Source organism: Gopherus evgoodei, chromosome 22 (genome assembly GCF_007399415.2).
Source record: "Gopherus evgoodei ecotype Sinaloan lineage chromosome 22, rGopEvg1_v1.p, whole genome shotgun sequence".
NCBI classification, from domain to species: Eukaryota; Metazoa; Chordata; order Testudines; family Testudinidae; genus Gopherus; species Gopherus evgoodei.
Genome location: NC_044343.1, coordinates 13,513,325 through 13,529,382, shown reverse-complemented (window position 1 = coordinate 13,529,382; position 16,058 = coordinate 13,513,325). Strand labels below are relative to the sequence as shown.

Genomic DNA, 16,058 nt, shown 5'->3' with positions numbered 1-16,058 from the left:
CTTTGCCTCCCTGCACTGGGTGGATTGGTCTCTGCTGACCTGTCTTTGCTTGGGTCCTGGGGTGCTTTGGAAACAGCCACTGTCTGTTACCTCATCTGCCCGTTCCTCTTTGCAGTAGTGGTGACGGGTGTTACCAGCTTGGCAGGCCCTGCTGTCTTCTGACTGAGCAGTGCGAGGCCCCTAGGCCAGAGAGCCATGTGGGCTCCAGGGAAGCTGGGGCATTTGGCAAGCACAGTTGTCCATGAAGATATTAGAGACGCTGTCTCAAAGTGAAGCTCTGCTACATACCTAGGAACCGTCCGTTTCTTCTCATTCCCATCAGCCCGCCAGGCCGCAGTTCTCCTTAAGGCAGATGCTGCTGGAGGGAAGGAGGGATGGTTGATGCCACTGAGAATTGCAGGTTACCGAGCTTTTCCCCTCTCCCTCTCACTGCCCCAGCTGTGCACTAGCCAGAAGCTATTAGTAGCCACCGGCTGGCTCAGTGGCTGAGGTGAAAAGAGTTTGGGTCTATCTCAGGCCGTTCCCAGGGGCCACATCCGCAAATCCTCCCCTGCCCATGGGACGGCTGTTAGCAGCCTCAGCAGAAGGACCAAGGGAGAACTTTCTGTCTCTGCTCCATGGCCTTCTGTTCCTGGGGCTCATTCACCCATGCTGAAGTGGATGTAAAACGGGACTTGGCTGAGTGTCGACTCACACTGTCAGAGCTGCAGTGGTTAATTTGTGCCAAGGCTGAGCCCTGGCACCTCTGGGCCTGGCAGTTCAGAGCCCTGGCACCTCTGGGCCTGGCAGTTCACGGCCCTGGCACCTCTGGGCCGGGCAGTTCATAGTCCCGGCACCTCTGGGTCTGGCAGTTCAGAGGCCGGCACCTTTGGGCTGCCACGTCAGTTATGAATATCAAAAAATTGCTTGACACCTGGCACCTCTTTCCTTACAAATTAAACCCTGCTTGGTTGGCACTGCGGCTGCTGGTCAGTGACCGGCCTGCTCTGGACTCGGGGAAATGGTGTATTTTAACACGTTACAACATCAGTGAAAACAAGGCAGATGATGGTTTCAGGCTGTGTGAGCTGATCAAGATACAACCTGGGCTCCCCTCTGAGATTTACCAGCTAACGTGTTTCAGTTACAGCTGCCTAGTCTTCACTAGCACTTTAGCACCCAGGAGCCAACATGGGTTAAAGTTTCTCTTTTCTCCTTGCCTGAGTGTGACCCACGTGTCTTAGATCTTATTAGCTAACGTGTTTGAAAACAAGGTGCTGCTTTCCCACTGTGGCTGGTCCCTCTGCCAGGGCTCAGGTAGACTGGTGGAGCAGGGAGAAGCTGGCCTTCTGTCGTTCATGCTATCCCGACTTTGGGGAGGAATGGGGATTCCCTCTCCACATCCACCCAACTGATGCTTTTCACAGGAACTTAAATGGACTAAAATTACTAAGGAACAGATGGTAGCAGCAAAGACACCCACACTGTTTCTAGGTCAAATGTTGCCTCTGAAATGAACAAATCGCCACCTGGTGCTTATTTTTAGCCTTGAAAGATCTGCAGTCATCTCTTCCTGTTGCTTTTCATTTTATAGCAGGCAACAAGGAACTGTTAGTAGGATCTGGTGCAATAAAGATTCTGATCTTTGAGATTACAAAGAAAACCCACTCTGTTCTGCCACTTGCGATGCCCAGAAATGACTATGACTCACCCCCCAAAAGAGGAAGAGGATGGGCTGCTACCACCTCATCTGCAGGAACATTTCTTTAAACAAACTAAAAAAGACCTCCGGCTTGCTCAGCTGATGAAATGCTGCTATTTTTATCTCCTACCCCCCTGCAGCTCAGATGTGGGGAGGGTCACTGCAGGAGACCCAGAGCCTGGCCTCCTGGAAATGAAAAAGGGTTGGTGACAGTGTAGGGAAATCAGGACCTCATTGCTGTGTCCTGCGCATAATTGCTGCCGCAGCTGCTGCACCCCCTTCCAGATGTGCAGTGCTGCGTTGGGTTTGTACACACCCAGGGACGTTTTATAGGTGACCTGCAAAGGGGAGAAGAAACTAGGACGGTGTTCCCCACCCTGCCTTTTTTGCTTCTTTATAGAGCAGATCTGAAGGGCGGCGGGGCGGCGGGGGGGAGGATATGCCCTTTAAGGACTTGCTTTTAGTATAGCAATATAAGAACTGTCTCCCCTGTATGTGCTGGAGGTCTCTTTGGAGAGCTCCAAGAGGAAATGGAGCACATTCTCAGTCCATCATTAGAACAGAGGTGGGAGCACTGAACCTGACGCATTCGGGTTTGATCAGCGCCAACAGAAACAACACCTGCGAACAAAAATCACTTCCCCCCTCAGTCCATCAGGACATTTTGCTTCTTTGGAGTCTGTCAGTTCTCCAGTCATCCATCAAGTCTTCTAGAAAAAAAAGGGCTCTGAATTTCTAACTCTAAAAAGCTTTCAGCCCTTCTTTACGGGGCAGACAGAGATAATCAGGGCACAACCCCTGTGTTCCCAGCACCCATGACTAACTCAAGTCTCACAATATTTAGTGTTATTCTTAAAGACCCGGATCCTGGAGTTGTGAATATATGGGAATCTTGGCTTTCTTTTTTCAAAAAAAGTAAGTTCCTAGCTCTTATGACTGTGGAGAAAAGCTTGAAAACATGAAGCGAGTGTGAGTGAAAGGCTCAGAAACCAGAAGGTGAAGGGCAAGAACTTCCAATGTATTATTTTTTTAAATTTCATGATTCTGGATATTTCTCTGCTTTGGTGGGGGGCTGGGCCCATTGCAGTCCTGTCCTGCTGCTGCAGATGGACCACTGCCAGGGTGGGGTTGGCAGTGCTCTCCAGAGCCGTGAGTGTTGGAGTTAACAGCCCATTGAAATGCATGAGACAGTTCTTCCCTCTCGGACTGATGGTCTCAGGCTCTCAGCAGCCATCACTGCATCATGGCCTGAGTGTAAATCTTTTAAATCTTTTCTTCACTGCTCTGAGGGCTCAAAACTTACTTGTTTAAAGCTGACATTCTGATGTAATCACATGACTCCAGGAACTGGAGCCATAGGTGCTGGCCTAGTGCCTTAATCCAGTCCTGTTTATGGTAGAATAAATCTTAAATAACTCCATGAAAGTCAAGGGAGTTACTTTGGGTTTACAAACAGGATATTTCTGTAGACAGAACCAGTGGCTGGAAGATGAAGCTAGACAAATTCAGGTTTGAAATAAGGTGCAAACTTTTAACAGTGAGGCTGATTTACCATTGGAACAACTTGCCAGGGTATGTGATGGAGTCTTAAAATCACAACTGGCTGTGTTTTTCTAAAAGATACACTCTAGCTCAACTACAAGATAAGGGCTGGATACTGGATGCACCAGGGGCCATTCTCTGGTCTGTGTTATACAGGAGGTCAAGTGATAATAATGGTCACTTCTAGATTTCCCAGGCTGAGAGGAGCAGCCTGTGGGGCCAGGCTGACCTTAGACGAAGGAGAAGGAGGGTGTCAGCACCACCCACGCTGACTTCCCCACTCTGCCCTGGTTCAGAGAAACAGCTGTTATCAAGTCCTGACTCCTTTTCTCTGTAGTGTAGTTCTGTGACGGGGTAATGTCTCTTGCCCAGTGGCGGTTTCCTCTTCTTTGAGCAGCAGGATCTTAGCTCATCTTGCAGCTACACGTTGAGCCTGGATGATCCCATTTAAAAAGAAATGACCTGCCAAAACCGGTGTCTGGGTGGGGTGTGAGTGTTCAGGCAAATGGTGCAACCAGCTGCCTATGACATGGGCTCAGCAAGGGCAGTTGGTTACAGCAGCTTGTGACTGTTCTGCCTGCCCACTCTCAGACGCAGGGCTCCTCACTGGCCCAGTCAGCCAGGAGTCCGGCTTGCATCCAAGCACAAATCCAAGGGGCTTTTCTCTCTCTTGTGAGAGAGGCTCCAGTGTTACCCCGCATCCTCAGAACCGGGAGAGGCCATCCACCAAAGCACAAGAACAAGACCAGCAAACCCCAGTTTAGGTCCCCAGCACTCAAGTCCACCTGCCTGAAGCTTCCAGTGTTTAAGCTCTGCCTCCACTTGACCTCCCCAGCTGTTTTTCTCTGTTTTAAGGCTGCTCTGGTTGGCCCCACACTATTTCCTTTAATCAGCCTCATCTGGCCTGCCGGGGTTAAATTAGGGCAATTATTGCCTTTCTCTGCTGCTCTCTTGGTCATTACGGTAACTCCACACAGCAGCAGACCAGGTGATGTTCCAGCCTTCCCTGCTGGCACTGCCAATTGCTCCCAGTGGTGCCTGCTTGTGCTGCCACCAGATGACGAGCTAGAAATTGGTCCATAGTGTTTAGCTGCATTGAAATGACTGGGAGAGCTTTAGAAAGGGACCGAGGGAAACTGTTCAATAGAGACTCAACTGCCAAATTAGTACCTGGATGTATTCTTTACATTTCTGCAGCGTCCAGGTGCCCCAGCCAAGATCAATGTGGCATTGTTAGACGTCACGTATTTGCTTATTAAGAGACAGTTCCTGCCCCCCTGAAGTTACAGTCTAAATAGACAATTATCTCCATTGCATAGATGAGAAATCAGGGGGTAAGTGACTTTCCCAAGGTCAAAAAGGGAATCTGTGGCAGAGCCAGAATTTGACCCCACAGCTCTTGAATCCTACTTAGTACCCTAGTCACAAGGCCTACTTGCCTTTTAAAAAGGGAAAGCTGCTGTGTAGGAAATATGAGACTCGAGCACTGGACTCATGGCACTGCTGTACTCTCTAAGGCAGGATTTAACTGTGGCTGACAGTGGTGAAAGGCCAGTGGCCACAGCCCAGTGCACTGTGGCACTCTCTCTCCTGCTAACTGGAGAGTGTGACAGTGTCATTTACCCCTGCCCATCCCACAAGAACCAGGGGTCCCCCAGTGAAATGTACAGGCAGCAGGTTAAAAACAGACCTAGGGAAGTTCTGTTTTACTCAACACACAGTCAACCTGGAGAACTCATCACCAGGGGATGTTGTGAAGGCCAAAGGTGTAACTCAGTTTAAAAAAGAATTAGAAAGTTTCTGGAGATAAGTCCATCAATGGCTATTAGCCAAGCTGGTCAGGACCGCAATCCCATGCTCTGGGTGTCCATAGCCTCTGACTGCCAGAAGCTGGGACCGGATGATGGGACGGATCACTTGAAATTGCCTGTTCTGTTCATTCCCCCAGAAGCACCTGACACTGGCTGCTGTCAGAGCCAAGGTATGGGGTTAGCTGGCCCATTGGTCTGGCCTACCATTGCTGTTCTTATGACATCCTGGAACTGGGAGTCAGGAGTCCCGGGTTCTTTTCCCATCTCTGTTCCTGCCCGGCCACAGGACACTGCCGGTGCAGAATGAGGTGAGCGTGTTGGGCCCTTCTGTAAGGAGAAGACAGGGCCCAGTCGGAGTGGTCAGCAGTCTGAGCACGGCTTCTCCTGAGATCTGTCCCAGCTCAGCCAGTGACAGCGCCTGCTACATTAGACAAGTCCCCAACTGTGCCTCAGTTTTCCCATCTGCAAAATGGGGACAATACTTACTCATCCCCCTAAAGCAGATGGCAGAGTCTACCATAATCCCCTTGCTGGTTCTCAGATGCATTCCCAGTGGGGGAGTTTGTATCTGTCTGGCTTCAATCACACAGATTCTTGACAAGCAATCTGTACCGATGCCCCTGATTCTATGGCCATCACCTTGGGAGCTGGGTTGCCAGCTTTGCAGCATTCCGTGGGTTCAGATCTGCTCTCTTTAGACTTCACTTGTTGGCAGCCAGGCAGCCTAAGTGCTCATGCCCCTGGCTCTGGAGTGAGGCAACCAGAGAAGGTGTAATTTGCAGCTTCAGGGGTGTGAAGCAGAAAGTTGCTTGTGAAACCACATTTTCCGCTCTGGGGCCTCCCACCTCTCGGGGTCCTAGAGCCCGGGCTCCAGGCCGAGCCCAAAGCAGTGAAACAGCCCCTCAGCCCAAACCCTGCAAGCCTGAGTTGTCTGGCAGGTCCAGCTGCAGGTGTCTAGTTGGTCTGTAGACATACCCACAGGTCCCTCTGTGACTGCACAGCTGACAGCTTGCAATGAAGCCCTGAGTGCCTGGCTGCAGCCAGTTACAGAAGGAAAAGGTTTCTTGAAAGAAAAAAAAATCAACTGCTCGTTCTGGGAGGTGGGTTTCTAGGGAAAAGTTCATTGGCATGGGCTGGGCTGGGAAGGGGACATGTGAGAGATGTGCAAGGGGCTCCACACCCTCCTCCCATGCACAGAACTGACCCGCCCAGAAACGGGAAAAGGGAAAGAGTGCGAGAGTTCAGCTGGGGGCAGGGCCCAGCAGCTCTGGGGCCACTTCTGTTTTTCTTCCTAAGATCCTAAACGTTCATGTGACCCCCACATACACCCACATACAGGGCTGGACTGTTGGTGGGTTTTCTTTGTCTCCTTCCTCTGAAGCCTCAGGGATGGCCAGGGATGGGCTGGGTCACCGGATGGAGATGGCCAGGGCTGGGCCGGGTCACTGGATGGGGAGGGGCAGGGCTCTGAGGTGGCACTGGATGGGGAGGAGCAGGGCTGTGCCAGGTCACTGGATGGGGAGGGGCAGGGCTCTGAAGTGGCACTGGAAGGGGGAGGGGCAGGGCTCTGAGGTGGCACTGGAAGGGGGAGGGGCAGGGCTCTGAGGTGGTGCTGAATGGGGAGGGGCAGGGCTGGGCCAGGTCACTGGATTGGGAGGGGCAGAGCTCTGAGGTGGCACTGGAAGGGGGAGGGACAGAGCTCTGAGGTGGCACTGGATGGGGAGAGGCAGGGCTCTGAGGTGGCACTGGAAGGGGGAGGGGCAGGGCTGTGCCAGGTCACTGGATGGGGAGGGGCAGGGCTGGGCTGGGTCACTGGATGGGGAGGGGCAGGGCTCTGAGGTGGGACTGGATGGGGAGAGGCAGGGCTCTGAGGTGGCACTGGAAGGGGGAGGGGCAGGGCTGTGCCAGGTCACTGGATGGGGAGGGGCAGGGCTGGGCTGGGTCACTGGATGGGGAGAGGCAGGGCTCTGAGGTGGCACTGGAAGGGGGAGGGGCAGGGCTGTGCCAGGTCACTGGATTGAGAGGGGCAGGGCTGGGCTGGGTCACTGGATGGGGAGGGGCAGGGCTCTGAGGTGGCACTGGATGGGGAGAGGCAGGGCTCTGAGGTGGCACTGGAAGGGGGAGGAGCAGGGCTGTTCCAGGTCACTGGACTGAGAGGGGCAGGGCTGGGCTGGGTCACTGGATGGGGAGAGGCAGGGCTCTGAGGTGGCACTGGAAGGGGGAGGAGCAGGGCTGTTCCAGGTCACTGGACTGAGAGGGGCAGGGCTGGGCTGGGTCACTGGATGGGGAGAGGCAGGGCTCTGAGGTGGCACTGGAAGGGGGAGGGGCAGGGCTGTGCCAGGTCACTGGATTGAGAGGGGCAGGGCTGGGCTGGGTCACTGGATGGGGAGGGGCAGGGCTCTGAGGTGGCACTGGATGGGGAGAGGCAGGGCTCTGAGGTGGCACTGGAAGGGGGAGGGGCAGGGCTGTCCAGGTCACTGGACTGAGAGGGGCAGGGCTGGGCTGGGTCACTGGATGGGGAGGGGCAGGGCTCTGAGGTGGCACTGGAAGGGGGAGGGGCAGGGCTGTGCCAGGTCACTGGATGGGGAGGGGCAGGGCTGGGCTGGGTCACTGGATGGGGAGGGGCAGAGCTCTGAGGTGGGACTGGATGGGGAGAGGCAGGGCTCTGAGGTGGCACTGGAAGGGGGAGGGGCAGGGCTGTGCCAGGTCACTGGATGGGGAGGGGCAGGGCTGGGCTGGGTCACTGGATGGGGAGGGGCAGAGCTCTGAGGTGGGACTGGATGGGGAGAGGCAGGGCTCTGAGGTGGCACTGGAAGGGGGAGGGGCAGGGCTGTGCCAGGTCACTGGATGGGGAGGGGCAGAGCTCTGAGGTGGCACTGGAAGGGGGAGGGACAGGGCTCTGAGGTGGCACTGGATGGGGAGAGGCAGGGCTCTGAGGTGGCACTGGAAGGGGGAGGGGCAGGGCTGTGCCAGGTCACTGGATGGGGAGGGGCAGGGCTGGGCCAGGTGACTGGATGGGGAGAGGCAGGGCTGGGCTGGGTCACTGGATGGGGAGGGGCAGGGCTGGGCCAGGTGACTGGATGGGGAGGGGCAGGGCTGGGCTGGGTCACTGGATGGGGAGAGGCAGGGCTCTGAGGTGGCACTGGAAGGGGGAGGGGCAGGGCTGTGCCAGGTCACTGGATTGAGAGGGGCAGGGCTGGGCTGGGTCACTGGATGGGGAGGGGCAGGGCTGTGCCAGGTCACTGGATTGAGAGGGGCAGGGCTGGGCTGGGTCACTGGATGGGGAGGGGCAGGGCTGGGCCAGGTGACTGGATGGGGAGGGGCAGGGCTGGGCTGGGTCACTGGATGGGGAGAGGCAGGGCTCTGAGGTGGCACTGGAAGGGGGAGGGGCAGGGCTGTGCCAGGTCACTGGATGGGGAGGGGCAGGGCTGGGCTGGGTCACTGGATGGGGAGGGGCAGGGCTCTGAGGTGGGACTGGATGTTCTCTCTAGCTAGGTGCTTGGCTGGTTGGCCCTTGCTCCCATGCCCAGGGACTAACCCATCACCCAGTGTGGGTCAGGAAGGGATTTTGCCCCAGGTCAGGCTGGCAGTGACCTGGGGGGGAGGGCGGTTCGCCTGCCTCTGCAGCGTGGGGGTGCGGGTCACTTGCCAGGTTCTCTGGGTCTCTCTCACTTACTCATTTCCCTGCCATTGCAGGGCCTCGGGCACTGGGGCCCCTCGGCCCCTCCTTGCTGTGTCTGTGGCACAGGCCGTTCTAGTTTCCTGTGGGCTGTAATACCTTGGTCTCATTTCGGTTGTTGGATAAGTGTGCGGGGGCTGGATTGGGGGGGAGGGGGGCTTTGAGCTCCAGGAAGTCAGGCTGGATGGCCTGGGGGTCCCTTCTGCCTTTAAACTCTAGGACCTAGTGGTTAGAGCAGGGCAGGGGAGTCCTGGCTCTAGGAAAGCATGTGATCTAGTGGGGACAGCAGAGGGACCAGGGGGTCAGGACTTCTGGGTCCTAGTCTTGGTTCTGCCACTGACTTGCTGGGTGGCCTTGGGCAAGACACCTCGGGGGTGGGGCGCGGGGGCTTCTCCCAAGTGCTCCCCTCTGGCCTCAGGGAGAAGCCGCCCAGTGCCCTCAGTGGGAGCAGATATGGGCCAGAGCCGAGCGCCTGAGAATCCCACCTTTCTATTGTTTCCATCTGCAAAGCCGGGATGCTGCCGTCTTGGGGAGGTGCAAGAGGGGCTGGGGGTAATGAAGGGATGATTGGTATGTGTTTGGAGGCTGTCTGCGGGAAGGAGCTGTCTTGGTGTGAAAGGACCTTGTGTGATGGTAGCTGGACAGTTCACCAGGCTCATGTTAGGCTGTGTGATCATTAGTCACAAAGATCAGCATCATGCTACACCTTACCCAGGTCACCTGGTGTTGGTCAGACACTGGCTCATGGTTATCACCATAAACACCTTCAGCTCAGACCCGCCAGGTGTGAACACACCCATTCACACTGACATTCATGGGCAGTTGTGGTGCTGAGAGGGGAAAATGCCTTTCTGATAATAACAGTGACATGTAATCCCCCATGTCTACACCTCGAAGAATCTCAAAGCTCTTCACAACTGCACAACACGTAGTGGGAATCAGTTCACCCCAGACTAAAGGCAGCTGCTTCTGGGGTGGAGCGAAACAGCTGTCCTAATGTTTGCTTGACAGTTTCTCTTTGAACAAGAAAACTCCAACAGAGTGGAGACAGGGTTGGCCCCTGCAGTCCTTCCTTCTCTGCAGCCCAGAGACCAATGGCCGTCTCTGTCTCCTCCCAGGTGATTGCTGCATTTTCTCAGAGACAGGATTCCCCAGAGCTGCTGTGGATGCGCTGATGAGCCAGGCAGCATGTCAACAGTAAGTGGTGCAGGCTGCTCCAGCCCTCGCAGGGCCCCTGGCAGCACAAAATCCCAGGAGCGTGGCTGACTTTCACTTTCCTGGAGGGCTGGATTTTCAGACCCGGGTGCCTGTAGTGTGCACGAGGCCATGCACATGGGCAGCATGTGGGCACCACAGCCTGGGGAACACAGCCACACGGGGGGCAGATTGTGCAGGCACCACTGGTCAAGAAGGGGTCACTGAATGTGACATCCCAAGGTGAAATCCCGCTATCTCCCTCCCCCCACGCACTTGCAGGTCTCCCCTCCTCTCCTTCACCCACTCACCGCCCTTTGGCTGGGCTGTGCCCTGGGACCATCTCCAAATGCATGAGTGGCCTAGCCCCTCCACTCCTCCTTTATGGAACCCCCGGTGCCAGGGTCTGACCCATTCCCTCGAGCTCCAAGGCATAAACCAGCCGCTATCTGCCTGGGGCCAGCAAGGAAGAGCCTTCCATCATGGGCAGATAATTGTCCTGTTGTCCCTTAATGGCGCTACGCGCCCCTTCTCCTGCAGCAGCTGGCACTGGGGGAGATGATCCCATCTGGCATGACACTGCTTGCCTTCCTAGCTAACCTACAGCGCCTGCACGCCCCTCTACCATTGCCTAGTTGGCACCTGTTTGCCTGGCAATACCTGGCATTGTGTCATACCCGCTCGGCCCTTTGATCAGCTGTGGGGCACCCCATACCCCTTGCAGCTCGGGTGGGGAGTGCCCCAAAGTCACAGCGTGGAAGTGCCCGTCTCGCCCTTGCAGTCCTGCAGGGGGTTCAGCCAGTCCCTAGAGCGTGCCCCTTACACCCACCTGGAGGGGCGGCAGTCTCGTGTCTAGCTGCCAGGGGAGCAGGGCTTGTTGCCAGCTGCCCTCATGCCACCCCTTGTTGCCACAGAAATGCTGGTTGCCGGGGACGCAGTGCATCACCAAGCACGACCACACCAAGCCCAAAGCCCGCGAGCTCGCCTTCCGCAAGGGCGACATCGTCACCATCGTCGAGGTCTGCGAGGTGAGCTGGGCAGCGCAGGGCATGGGACACGAGCCCAGAGGGCCAGGCCGGCTGGCTCCAGCCTGTTGCACGAGCACTGGGGGAGGAGCTGTTCCCAAGGGCAAACCACCGTTAAGGGGACCTGCAGAAAGAGCAGCGGCTGCTTGCCCACGTTCTCCTGGCAATGGGGCAAAAGCCCCCCGCCTCCCTCTAGGGGGCTCTGTGGGGCAGGGACCCCCTTTCCTTAGCCGTGTGTGTGCAGTGCCTGGCCCAGCCGCACGGGCCCCAAGGAGCTGCTGTAACACTGCTCCATGAAGCATGGGTATAGAGCCGGCAGGGTCAGACTCTGATTTAGCCTAGGACGGCAGGATCCCACCTGGCACCACCCCACCGTCCATCCTCGCCCCCCCCAAGCTCGCCCCTCCCCCACATCACTCCCTTCCCAACTCCCCCACCCTCGTCACAGCAGCAATGAGAACCTGCCAGTGGAGGGAGTCGGGGGGTGAGGATTGCTGGGGGTGGACTAGTGGAATTGTCTCCACATGCCCTTTCCCCTGGGGAGTAAGACCCCTCCCCCCAAAGTGCCAGTGGCATCAAGATCCCACCACATTCCCCTGCAGCAGAAAGGCTGGTACCAAGCAAAACACAACGACACCGGCGAGGAGGGGCTGCTCTCGGCCAGCTCGGTGCGGGAGCGTGAAGCCATCCGCGTCGACCCCAAGCTCAGCCTGATGCCGTGAGTACAGCCGAGCCCCCTGGCAGCCCCAGCACTGAGGCATAGGGTGCGCTTGCGTTATGAAGGAGACCGATTTCCTTCCCACTTTTGGCTGGGGTCAGCGGGTTCTACTGGTGCTGGCACCCACAGCCACCCAGAGCACCTGGGAGTTAACACCATGCCTAGGCCGCGGGCCTCGCCATGGCTCAGGACACATCTAGTAAGGGGGGAAGACAGGGTCATTTTACAGCTCTACTGGCTGATGTAGGAGTAACTCAAATCTCAGGCTTCAGGCCACGTGCTGGTCACTGTAGGGGTCAGGAAGGGGATATTCCCCACTCTATAGTCAGCTGCGTGGGGTTGGCCAGGTGCATTGTGGGTGCTTTTTGCCCTTCTCCCAAAGCATCAAGGATTGGCCCTAGCCACAGGCTGGATGTCTGGCTACGTGGGCCTCCCCTGGAGTGCCCCCCGCCACCAGACTGGAGTGACCAGGGGGTCAGCCCTGCTCTGGCTGGGAGAGGGGCCAGCTGGGTAGTGACCTTCTCCTGGGGCTATTGGTCTCTACGGTGGCACTCAGAGGGGGTGGGTAGGTGGGCGGTTGGCTGGATGTAGTGCAGGAGCAGCTCATCCTCCGCCCCTTCCCCACACTCCCCGGGATGGGAGGGAGCTCTGGAGGGGTGGGGGGCGGTCTCCGCCGTACTGCTTATGTGTGGAGCTGGGCCTGATTCCCTAGTGCATGTAGTGTGTTTCCTCTCAGGTGCCCTCAGGAGGAGTGGGAGATACGCCGGAGGGTAGGGATAGGCTACAGAGTGACCTAGACAAATTAGAGGATTGGGCCAAAAGAAACCTGATGAGGTTCAACAAGGACAAGTGCAGAGTCCTGCACTTAGGACAGAAGAATCCCATTCACTCTTACAGACTAGGGTCTGAGTGGCTAGCAGGGCTGGCTCCAGGCCCCAGCACGCCAAGCGCGTGCTTGGGGCGGCATGCCGCGGGGGGCACTCTGCCGGTTGCCAGGAGAGCAGCAGGTGGCTCCGGTGAACCTCCCCCAGGCGTCCCTGCGGAGGGTCCGCTGGTCCTGCGGCTCCAGTGGAGCATCCGCAGGCACGCCTGCGGGAGGTCCACCGGAGCCGCGGGACCGGCAAGCGGCAGAGCACCCCTCATGGCGTGCCACCGTGCTTGGGGTGGCAAAAATGGCTAGAGCCAGCCTTGGCGGCTAGGAAGTAGTTCTGCAGAAAAGGACCTAGGGGTTACAGTGGACGAGAAGCTGGATATGAGTCAACAGTGTGTCCTTGTTGCCAAGAGGGCCAACAGTATTTTGGGCTGTATAAGTAGGGGCATTGCCAGCAGATCAAGGGACGTAATAGTTCCCCTCTATTCGACATTGGTGAGGCCTCATCTGGAGTACTGTGTCCAGTTTGGGGCCCCACACTACAAGAAGAATGTGGACAAACTGGAAAGAGTCCAGTGGAGGGCAACAAAAATGATTAGGGGGCTGGAGCACATGACTTCTGAGGAGAGGCTGAGGGAACTGGGATTGTGTAGTCTGCAGAAGAGAAGAATGAGGATGCATCTAGACTGTTCTCAGTGGTACCAGATGACAGAACGAGGAGCAATGGTCTCAAGTTGCAGTGGGGGAGGTCTAGGTTGGATATTAGGAAAAACTTTTTCACTAGGAGGGTGGTGAAGCACTGGAATGGGTTCCCTAGGGAGGTGGTGGAATCTTCTTCCTTAGAGGTTTTTAAGGTCAGGCTTGACAAAGCCTTGGCTAGGATGATTTAGTTGGGAATTGGTCCGGCTCTGAGCAGGGGGTTGGACTAGATGACCTCCTGAGGTCCCTTCCAACTCTGATATTCTATGATTCTATGATTCTTCTCCTTGTCCCCCAGCTGGTTCCATGGGAAGATCTCTGGTGTGGAGGCCGTGCAGGCGCTCCAGCCCCCTGAGGACGGGCTCTTCCTGGTGCGGGAGTCCATCCGGCACCCTGGGGACTACGTGCTGTGCGTCAGCTTCGGCAAGGAGGTCATCCACTACCGCGTCATCTACCAGGAGAACCGGCTGAGCATTGATGCCTCCATCTGCTTCTACAACCTCATTGACATGATCGAGGTCAGTGGGACGCCTGCCCAGGGTCCCAGCCCCCCGTGGCAACTCGCGCAGGCATAGCTCCCTGGAGCCACTGGGCAAAGAAACTAGCCAGAGAAAAAGCATCAGGCCCAAGAGCACCCGGGCTCAGCTCCAGGGCTGCATAAGAATCTAGACAAGCAGGTGCTCCATCCCGGGGAGTGCGGGGAGGGGGCGGGGGGCAAGCTACTCCTTCACTGCATCCAGCCACTCGCCCACCTTCCCCCCCCCCCCGAGACCAACAGCCCTGGGAGAAGGTCATTGCTCAGCTGCCCCCGCCCAATCTTCTCAGTGCTCTGTTCCCAACCTGTGCGACTGCTGTCAGCCAAAACCGCACGATCTAAATATAGAGCTGCTGCTGAAACCCAGCGGAAGGAAGTGGAGTTTGCTATTTCTTAGCAGTCATCCTCAGGCCTTCTGCATCACCTCCCAGCCCAGGGCTGCTGTGACGAACTGGGAATGTTCTTGATGTTTCCTCTGAATACTGTGTTGGTGCCTCAGTGTCCCCTATGCAGTTCTTAAGTATCTAGGTGGTGGGATAAGGGCATGTGATTGCTGAAGAGCAAATGGACAGTGCACCTAAATGCCTGGCACTCTGTCTCCTAGCAACTGATGGCCTGGGCCCCTCCCCTGCGAAGGTGCCAGCTGAAGGTGTTGGAGACAAAGAGATCAGGTGACCTCCTGGCCCGGGAAAGGAGCTGAGCAGAGAGGAGGGGCTAGGGGAGTTGTTAGTCTGGAGCTGGCTGGGGACGAGGAGTGAAGTGCAGACGTGGGGGGTCTGGCTCACTGCCCCCCAGAATGGACCCAGCCGAGGGGTCCGGTTCGCTGTACCTACAAGCTCTGTGTTAGACCCTGTTCCTGTCATCGAATAAACCTCTGTTTTACTGGCTGGCTGAGAGTCACGTCTGAGTGCAAAGTGAGGGTGCAGGACCCTGTGGCTTCCCCAGGACCCCACCTGGGTGGGCTCGCTGTGGGAAGCGCACGGAGGGGCAGAGGATGCTGAATGCTCCAAGGAAAGACCCAGGAGGTGAAGCCGTGTGAGCTTCTTGCCCTGAACAAGTCTGCTCCAAGGGAGAGGAGGCTCCCCAAAGTCCTGACTGGCTTGGTGGGGAGCTGTTCCAGAGCAGCGCCTGGGGACTCCGTGACAGCTGCTGACACCCGAATCTGGGGAAAGGACCCTGCCGGACGAAGCAGGGATGTATTTTTATCCCTACCTAACAGGCAGAGAAACTGAGACGGGGAAAAGCAGCAGAGTTCTGTGGCACCTGCATCCGACGAAGTGGCTATTCACCCCCAAAGCTCATGCTCCAGTACATCTGTTAGTCTATAAGGTGCCCCAGGACTCTTAGTCTGGATCTGTAAAAGCAGCAAACACGGCTACCCCTCTGACACTTGAGACAGGGAGGTGGCCTACTCCTGGTTGCACAATCAATCAGCCACAGAGCTGGAACTAGCCTTCAGGAGTCCTATGTGCCAATCCTGAGCCCTCCCAGGAGCCTGGGAGATGGACCTCGGGGCGGGGGAGGCGGCATTGGCGTTCCATTTTGCCTATGCCGAGTCCCACCAGGTGGCAGGGGGCAGATCTCCATTGACAGATGGACACATTCACTGACTTGCCCAAGAGGGCTAGTGGCTGAGCCAGGAATCAAACCCAGGTCTCCTGCAGCCTTGGCCAAGGCCCTGTTGGCCAGGCTTGGCCAGTCTTCCTGCTCTGGGTTAGAGGGCTTGGTAGGGCCTTGGTCTGGGAGGGTGGCAGCGCATTCCCAGTGGGGGCGGGGCTAGGAGAGGAGCAGTCCTGGCTGTTACAGTGCCCCCTACTGGTCACTTTGTGATGAGTTCGTTCCAGCTCCCTTTGACCGTCACTGGGGTCTGCGGTGCGTGCGCACGCACACACAGAGTCTCAGCAACGCCTCCTGCAGGGAATGGGAGAGAGCAGCTCAGACACCCTCTCCCCCCACTCCGGCACAGTAGGCCACTCCAGCTCCATTGCAGAGTGGAGAGGGTGGCACAATCCTAGGGTGGTGTGGGACCCTCTGGGCTGCCAGTCCTGCTCTCTCTGGCAGGTCTCAGCACCTGCTTCCAGGTAGGGCTGGCATAACGCTGGGCTGTAGGGTGCAGCAGGCTTACTGGGCAGCAGCTGTGAGCCTGAGTAACTCTGTCTGTCTGTCTGTCTGTCTGTCTGTCTGTCTGCAGCACTATATGAAGGATCAGGGAGCCATCTGCACCAAGCTGGTAAAACCCAAACCAAAGCCTGGGCTGAAGTCTGCTGAGGAGGAGCTGGCCAAGGGTATGAGGGATCTGTCTG

At 56.9% G+C, this 16,058-nt stretch overlaps 1 protein-coding gene across 4 annotated transcripts in view; it reads left to right on the top strand.

Annotated features, from left to right (window-relative positions):
* LOC115638607 (megakaryocyte-associated tyrosine-protein kinase-like) overlaps positions 1-16,058 on the top strand; it is a 45,144-nt gene that overhangs the window by 13,088 nt on the left and 15,998 nt on the right. For 2 of the 4 annotated variants that reach the window (XM_030540416.1, XM_030540419.1), the window contains exons 3-6: positions 9,832-9,910; positions 10,822-10,935; positions 13,519-13,738; positions 15,947-16,040. In XM_030540416.1, coding sequence (XP_030396276.1) covers positions 9,832-9,910; positions 10,822-10,935; positions 13,519-13,738; positions 15,947-16,040 — 507 coding nt within the window. Of the gene's footprint in view, positions 1-9,825; positions 9,911-10,821; positions 10,936-11,534; positions 11,651-13,518; positions 13,739-15,946; positions 16,041-16,058 lie in introns of those variants that run through there. The other 2 variants (XM_030540418.1, XM_030540417.1) reach the window with 2 other exon arrangements.